The following is an 8,727-nucleotide window of genomic DNA, read 5'->3' on the forward strand; positions in this document are numbered from 1 at the left end:
GCTAGATGCAATTATTCTTTTCAGCAATACCTGCAGTGTGTATTCAGTTTTATCTCACATTTTAACTAAGTAAACGAAGGCGTGTCATATTAAACGCAGTTAAACAAGTCTTGTGAAACATAAAGGGTGGCGCTGTTTTATCATTAATATGCCAGCCCACAGACGCCATGACAGTGAATCGTTGTCATCAGGGCAGATCGTGAAACAAACGAACAGCTCCGTGGTGCTGAAACTCCACTCCGAAAACGCGGTCGCCGTTTTTCTGCACCAAAATATTTCAGGGATTAAAATTATAGGAATATGCTTGGGATCCAGGCCGTTACAGCAAAATTCAACTTCACTGGAAACACACGTTGTATAGACTGAGCTGCGATTAACAAACACACACAACAATGGAGACCTTTGTAACAATGCAGTCTTGCAAAAGGTACGTTCTACTCGTTATTCTTATCTTATGTTTCGTTCACCACATATCGACTTCAGTGACTCATTATTCCATACCGGAGGAAATGAAAGAAGGATCGGTTGTAGCCAACCTTGCAACCGATCTAAGCTTGGACGTTAATACACTGAATCAGAGGAAGATGCGTCTTGACATCATTGCAAACAAAAAATATCTGGATGTGAACAAAGAGACTGGTGAGCTGTATGTTGTTGAGAAGATAGACAGGGAATATATTTGCACTACAAAGTCGTCAACGTCGTGCTACTTGAAACTGGAGGTAATATTAGAAAATCCGCTACGAATTTTTAATATAGAACTAGAAATTTTGGATATGAACGACAACGCCCCACAGTTTCGACGAGACGCCATACATTTAGATATATCTGAAGCAACACCGAAAGGGGAGAGATTTTCCCTCAGCAATGCTGTTGATCCCGATGTTGGAAGCAATTCCGTTAAAACGTACCATCTGAGTGAAAGTGAACATTTTAATATTGAAGTCCAGACTGGAAGAGATGGTTCGAAGTTTGCAGAATTAATCTTAACAAAGAATTTAGATCGTGAGCAGCAGGCTGTTCATAATTTAATACTTACAGCTGTAGACGGAGGAACACCTGCTCGATCAGGCACTGTCAGCATTATTGTTCATGTTTTGGACACAAATGACAACGCTCCTACATTTGAGAAAGTAAGTTACAATATAAAAATAATGGAAAATTCTCCAATTGGAAGCCTTGTTATTCATCTAAATGCAACAGACTTAGATGAGGGCTCAAATTCTGATATAACATACTCATACAGTTTATATACGTCAGAGAAAACGCAAGAAACATTTAATCTGAATCCTTCCACGGGTGAGATAACTGTAAAAGGAATGCTAAATTATGAAGATTTCAGGATTTATGATATGGAAGTTATAGCAACCGACAAAGGAGCCAATAGTTTATCAGGTCAATGTACATTAAAAATTGTAGTTGAAGACATGAATGACAACCACCCAGAAATATCAGTTAAATCATTTCAGAGTCCAGTCAGTGAAAACATAGAATTAGACACAGTGATAGCAGTAGTTAGTGTTAATGATAAGGACTCAGGTGACAATGGAGTGGTTGATCTTCATATTCCAGATAATATGCCTTTCAAACTGAGGGAATCCTCTGATAACTATTATGAGTTAGTGGTCTCAGAGCCTTTAGACCGTGAGAAGGTCCCAGAATACGACATCACTTTCACTGTTACAGACAGAGGTTCTCCTCCTTTATCTGACAATGAAACTATGACTTTAGAGCTGCTGGATGTGAATGACAATGTTCCACAGTTCCCTCAGTCATTTTATACTATACGTGTAATGGAGAATAACGCACCTGGGGCCTTGCTCAGTTCACTCACTGCGTTTGACCCTGACCTCCATGAAAACCAGTATCTAGTTTATTTCATCCTAGAGAAGGAGATAGCCAACACCTCCATGTCCATGCTGTTCTCCATCAATCCAGAGAATGGTAATCTTTACGCACTAAAAACTTTTGACTATGAGATCGAGAAGGAGTTTCTTTTCCACATCGAGGCCAGAGACTCTGGCTCTCCTCCACTCAGCAGCAATGTGACCGTCCACATCATTATTGTGGACCAAAACGACAATGCTCCGGTCATTGTCTCTCCGTGGCGCGCGCACGGCTCCGTAGTGGAGGAAAAGATCCCCAGATCCACCGATAAAGGCTCTCTGGTTGCCAAGGTAATAGCCTTGGACACCGACTCGGTGCACAACTCTCGGATTACCTACCAGTTTCTACAGGTGACTGACGCCACCTTGTTCAGTCTGGACCAGTACAACGGAGAGATCCGGACTATGAGGATGTTCAGTTACAGAGATCCGCGACACCAGAGACTGGTTGTTATTGCCAAGGACAACGGGGATCCTGCTCTCTCTGCTACAGTCACCATCAAACTGTCCACAGTGGAGACTGCTGTTAAGGCCTACTCTGACATGACTGAGGTGCCTCTAGAATATGACATCTTCTCAGACCTAAACCTGTATTTGGTCATCGGTCTGGGCTCGGTGTCATTTCTCCTGCTGATCACCATATTGGTCACCATCGTGCTCAAGTGTCAGAAACCCAAGCCCAGCAAAGCAGCTCCTCCTTGCAGGAACAGTGTGATCAGTGAGAGGAACTCCACCATCGCAGACTCCACTCTGGTCTCCAACGATGCCTACTGGTACAGTCTGTTTCTAGCAGAGACCAGGAAAGGAAAGCTGGTGGTCAGACAGCCTGTACCAAAGGGCTCCAGATACATCGTGTCCAGTATACCAAGGAGCACAGGAATGTCAGAGACTAGTGACTCAGCAGCTTCCACTCTGCAGGTATGAAGGAAGTTTAATTTTCTGTTGTATGTTGCAATGTTTACTATAATTTATCTTGCCATTTTCCGTCATACAATATTTGAGGCCATAAGGTATCTAAAGGTAGGTTCAGAGCAAAAAGGAAAACAAAGAAATCAAAAAACAGACTTCCTTTCGGCTACAGTCAATTATCTTGAACTCACCTCCATAGGTTTAAACACGCTTGCTCTCTAAACTACCGGATGTTGAATACATAGTTCCAAAATATGCAAAGAGTGGCGCTGTTTACTCGATAAAATACTATTCCACGGTCGCCATGACAGTAATTCCTAAGTACGGTATAGCTTAAAACAGCCGGACAGCTCCGTGGTGCTGAAACTCACACGAAAGGCCAGAAATGCATTTTGCTCATTTCTCCGACGAAATACCCCCGGAATTAAAAAAATAACGAACACATTTGGATTAAGATATTAACAGTAACGTTCTAAATCTCTAGAAAATCTTTTATATCGTCTGACATGCGTTGCGCAGTGAACAGAGGAACAACAATGCGGTCCGATGTAACAATGCAGACATGTAAAAGGTACGTGGCGCTCGTTATTCTTTTTTCTTTGGTTCATCATGTAACTGCTTCAGTGACTCATTATTCCATCCCCGAGGAGATGAAGGAAGGATCAGTTGTCGCCAACCTTGCTACCGATCTCAGCCTGGATGTTAAAACACTGAATCAGAGGAAGATGCGTCTTGATCTGATCGCCAACAAAAAATATCTGGATGTGAACAAAGAAACCGGGGAGCTTTATGTTGCAGAGAAAATTGACAGGGAACACATTTGTACGAAAATGCTGACGTCGTGCTACTTGAAAATGGAAGTGATACTTGAAAATCCCGTGCGTATATTTAACATCGAGCTAGAGATTTTGGACATAAATGACAACGCCCCACAATTTCGAAGAGACATCATACATTTGGACATATCTGAGTCAACGCCTGCCGGAGAAAGATTTTCGCTAAGTAATGCAGTTGACCCCGATGTCGGACTCAATTCGGTAAAAACATACTATCTGAGTGCCAGTGAACATTTTAACATTGAAGTTCAGACTGGAAGAGATGGGTCGAAGTTTGCTGATCTCATACTGAAAAAGACTTTGGATCGTGAGCAGCAGGCTGTTCATAATTTAATACTCACAGCTGTAGATGGGGGCACACCTGCTCGTTCTGGCACTGCCAGTATTATTGTTCAGGTTTTAGACACAAATGATAACGCGCCCACATTTGAAAAACCGATCTATAGTGTTGAAATCATGGAAAATTCCCCAATTGGAAGTCTTGTTATTCATCTTAATGTAACAGACTTAGATGAGGGCTCAAATTCTGATATAACATATTCATACAGTTTATATACGTCAGAGAAAACGCAAGAAACATTTAATCTGAATCCTTCCACTGGTGAGATTACTGTAAAAGGAATGCTAAATTATGAAGACTTCAGGATTTATGATATGGAGGTTATAGCAACCGACAAAGGAGCCAATAGTTTATCAGGTCAATGTACATTAAAAATTCTGGTTGAAGACATGAATGACAACCACCCAGAAATATCAGTTAAATCATTTCAGAGTCCAGTCAGTGAAAACATAGAATTAGACACAGTGATAGCAGTAGTTAGTGTTAATGATAAGGACTCAGGTGACAACGGAGTGGTTGATCTTCATATTCCAGATAATATGCCTTTCAAACTGAGGGAATCATCTGATAACTATTATGAGTTAGTGGTCTCAGAGCCTTTAGACCGTGAGAAGATCCCAGAATATGAAATCACTTTCACCGTTACAGACAGAGGTTCTCCTCCTTTATCTGACAATGAAACTATGACTTTAGAGCTGCTGGATGTGAATGACAATGTTCCACAGTTCCCTCAGTCATTTTATACTATACGTGTAATGGAGAATAACGCACCTGGGGCCTTGCTCAGTTCACTCACTGCGTTTGACCCTGACCTCCATGAAAACCAGTATCTAGTTTATTTCATCCTAGAGAAGGAGATAGCCAACACCTCCATGTCCATGCTGTTCTCCATCAATCCAGAGAATGGTAATCTTTACGCATTAAAAACTTTTGACTATGAGATCGAGAAGGAGTTTCTTTTTCACATCGAGGCCAGAGACTCTGGCTCTCCTCCACTCAGCAGCAACGTGACCGTCCACATCATTATTGTGGACCAGAACGACAACGCTCCGGTCATTGTTTCTCCATGGCGCGCGCATGGCTCAATGGTGGAGGAAAAGATCCCCAGATCCACTGATAAAGGCTCTCTGGTTGCCAAAGTGATAGCCTTAGACACCGACTCGGTGCACAACTCTCGGATTACCTACCAGTTTCTACAGGTGACTGACGCCACTTTGTTCAGTCTGGACCAATACAACGGAGAGATCCGGACTATGAGGATGTTCAGTTACAGAGATCCGCGCCACCAGAGACTGGTTGTTATTGCCAAGGACAACGGGGATCCTGCTCTCTCTGCTACAGTCACCATCAAGCTGTCCACAGTGGAGACTGCTGTTAAGGCCTACTCTGACATGACTGAGGTGCCTCTAGAATATGACATCTTCTCAGACCTAAACCTGTATTTGGTCATCGGTCTGGGCTCGGTGTCATTTCTCCTGCTGATCACCATATTGGTCACCATCGTGCTCAAGTGTCAGAAACCCAAGCCCAGCAAAGCAGCTCCTCCCTGCAGGAACAGTGTGATCAGTGAGAGGAACTCCACCATCGCAGACTCCACTCTGGTCTCCAACGATGCCTACTGGTACAGTCTGTTTCTAGCAGAGACCAGGAAAGGAAAGCTGGTGGTCAGACAGCCTGTGCCAAAGGGCTCCAGATACATCGTGTCCAGTATACCAAGGAGCACAGGAATGTCAGAGACTAGTGACTCAGCAGCTTCCACTCTGCAGGTAGGCGTCTAATCTAGCTATTTTTTTTCCATACACAGCATTTATCAGTTTAATAGCATTTATAAATTCAAGTGACATTATGTTTTGCATTTAAGTCCGAAAGTACAAAGGTTTGTCAGCTAGGTTAATAAAGGTAATTTATAGGCTAAATAAAATTATTCTTTTCAGCAATACTTGCAGTGAGTAATAACATTTTAACTAAGAAAACGAATTTTTAAGGCTCATCATGTTAAACGTAGTTAAACGAGTCTTGTGAAACATAAAGGGTGGCGCTGTTTTATCATTAATATGCCAGCCCACAGACGCCATGACAGTGAATCGTTGTCATCGGGGCAGATCGTGGAACAAACGAACAGCTCCGTCGTGCTGACACTCCACTCCGAAAACGCGGTCGCCGTTTTTCTGCACCAAAATATTTCGGGGATTAAAATTAAAGGAATATGTTTGGGATCCAGGCCGTTACAGCAAAATTCAACTTCACTGGAAACGCACGTTGTATAGACTGAGCTGCGATTAACAAACACACACAAAAATGAAGACCTTTGTAACAATGCAGTCTTGCAAAAGGTACGTTCTACTCGTTATTCTTCTTTTGTGTTTCGTTCACCACATATCGACTTCAGTGACTCATTATTCCATACCGGAGGAAATGAAAGAAGGATCGGTTGTAGCCAACCTTGCAACCGATCTCAGCTTGGATGTTAAAACACTGAATCAGAGGAAGATGCGTCTTGACATCATTGGAAACAAAAAATATTTGGATGTGAACAAAGAGACTGGCGAGCTGTATGTTGTTGACAAGATAGACAGGGAATACATATGCCCTACAAAGTCATCGGCGTCTTGCTATCTTAGACTGGAGGTAATACTAGAAAACCCTCTACGAATTTTTAATATAGAAATCGAAATTTTGGACATGAACGACAACGCCCCACAATTTCGAAGAGACGCAATACATTTAGATATATCTGAAGCAACACCAAAAGGGGAGAGATTTTCCCTCAGCAATGCTGTTGATCCCGATGTTGGAAGCAATTCCGTTAAAACATACCATCTGAGTGAAAGTGAACATTTTAATATTGAAGTTCAGACTGGGAGAGAAGGGTCAAAGTTTGCTGATTTGATCTTAACAAAGACTTTAGATCGGGAGCAGCAGGCTCTCCATAAATTAATACTCACAGCTGTAGATGGAGGCACACCTGCTCGTTCTGGCACTGCCAGTATCATTGTGCATATTTTGGACACAAATGACAACGCACCGACATTTGAAAAACCGATCTATAGTGTTAAAATCATGGAAAACTCTCCAATTGGAAGCCTTGTTATTCATCTAAATGCAACAGACTTAGATGAGGGGTCAAATTCTGATATAACATATTCATACAGTTTATATACGTCAGAAAAAACGCAAGAAACATTTAATCTGAATCCTTCCACTGGTGAGATTACTGTAAAAGGAATGCTAAATTATGAAGATTTCAGGATTTATGATATGGAAGTTATAGCAACCGACAAAGGAGTCAATAGTTTATCAGGACAATGTACATTAAAAATTCTGGTTGAAGACATGAATGACAACCACCCAGAAATATCTGTTAAATCATTTCAGAGTCCAGTCAGTGAAAACATAGATTTAGACACAGTGATTGCAGTAGTTAGTGTTAATGATAAGGACTCAGGTGACAACGGAGTGGTTGATCTTCATATTCCAGATAATATGCCTTTCAAACTGAGGGAATCCTCTGATAACTATTATGAGTTAGTAGTCTCAGAGCCTTTAGACCGTGAGAAGATCCCAGAATATGAAATCACTTTCACTGTTACAGACAGAGGTTCTCCTCCTTTATCTGACAATGAAACTATGACTTTAGAGCTGCTGGATGTGAATGACAATGTTCCACAGTTCCCTCAGTCATTTTATACTATACGTGTAATGGAGAATAACGCACCTGGGGCCTTGCTCAGTTCACTCACTGCGTTTGACCCTGACCTCCATGAAAACCAGTATCTAGTTTATTTCATCCTAGAGAAGGAGATAGCCAACACCTCTATGTCCATGCTGTTCTCCATCAATCCAGAGAATGGTAATCTTTACGCACTAAAAACTTTTGACTATGAGATCGAGAAGGAGTTTCTTTTCCACATCGAGGCCAGAGACTCTGGCTCTCCTCCACTCAGCAGCAATGTGACCGTCCACATCATTATTGTGGACCAAAACGACAACGCTCCGGTCATTGTCTCTCCGTGGCGCGCGCACGGCTCCGTAGTGGAGGAAAAGATCCCCAGATCCACTGATAAAGGCTCTCTGGTTGCCAAGGTAATAGCCTTGGACACTGACTCAGTGCACAACTCTCGGATTACCTACCAGTTTCTACAGGTGACTGACGCCACCCTGTTCAGTCTGGACCAATACAACGGAGAGATCCGGACTATGAGGATGTTCAGTTACAGAGATCCACGTCACCAGAGACTGGTTGTTATTGCCAAGGACAACGGGGACCCTGCTCTCTCTGCTACAGTCACCATCAAGCTGTCCACAGTGGAGACTGCTGTCAAGGCCTACTCTGACATGACTGAGGTGCCTCTAGAATATGACATCTTCTCAGACCTAAACCTGTATTTGGTCATCGGTCTGGGCTCGGTGTCATTTCTCCTGCTGATCACCATATTGGTCACCATCGTGCTCAAGTGTCAGAAACCCAAGCCCAGCAAAGCAGCTCCTCCCTGCAGGAACAGTGTGATCAGCGAGAGGAACTCCACCATCGCAGACTCCACCCTGGTTTCCAACGATGCCTACTGGTACAGTCTGTTTCTAGCAGAGACCAGGAAAGGAAAGCTGGTGGTCAGACAGCCTGTGCCAAAGGGCTCCAGATACATCGTGTCTAGTATACCAAGGAGCACAGGAATGTCAGAGACTAGTGAATCAGCAGCTTCCACTCTGCAGGTATGACGAAAATTTAATTTTCTCTAGTATGTTGCCATGTTTATTA

General features: G+C 42.7%; 3 protein-coding genes across 3 annotated transcripts; all 3 read left to right on the forward strand.

The window, feature by feature from the left end:
* The first annotated feature begins 15 nt into the window (after positions 1-15).
* LOC122989829 (protocadherin alpha-C2-like) lies at positions 16-2,834 on the forward strand. Its single transcript, XM_044362846.1, has one exon. It carries the CDS (start codon positions 393-395, stop codon positions 2,808-2,810), a length of 2,418 nt encoding a protein of 805 aa, XP_044218781.1. The 5' UTR covers positions 16-392; the 3' UTR covers positions 2,811-2,834.
* Positions 2,835-3,301: 467 nt separating this feature from the next.
* Positions 3,302-6,033, forward strand: LOC122989824 (protocadherin alpha-C2-like). The gene has a single exon (XM_044362838.1). The coding sequence runs from the start codon at positions 3,302-3,304 to the stop codon at positions 5,747-5,749; it is 2,448 nt and encodes an 815-aa protein (XP_044218773.1). The 3' UTR covers positions 5,750-6,033.
* A 90-nt stretch (positions 6,034-6,123) lies between these two features.
* On the forward strand, positions 6,124-8,687 carry LOC122989828 (protocadherin alpha-C2-like). The gene has a single exon (XM_044362844.1). It carries the CDS (start codon positions 6,270-6,272, stop codon positions 8,685-8,687), a length of 2,418 nt encoding a protein of 805 aa, XP_044218779.1. The 5' UTR covers positions 6,124-6,269.
* The last annotated feature ends 40 nt before the right edge of the window (positions 8,688-8,727 follow it).

Source organism: Thunnus albacares, chromosome 10, assembly GCF_914725855.1.
Source record: "Thunnus albacares chromosome 10, fThuAlb1.1, whole genome shotgun sequence".
Lineage (NCBI taxonomy): Eukaryota > Metazoa > Chordata > Actinopteri > Scombriformes > Scombridae > Thunnus > Thunnus albacares.

Bases quoted from the DNA above. Each gene is read 5' to 3' on its own strand.
- LOC122989829 (XM_044362846.1), top strand. From the start codon at position 393: ATGGAGACCTTTGTAACAATGCAGTCTTGCAAAAGGTACGTTCTACTC.
- LOC122989824 (XM_044362838.1), top strand. From the start codon at position 3,302: ATGCGTTGCGCAGTGAACAGAGGAACAACAATGCGGTCCGATGTAACA.
- LOC122989828 (XM_044362844.1), top strand. From the start codon at position 6,270: ATGAAGACCTTTGTAACAATGCAGTCTTGCAAAAGGTACGTTCTACTC.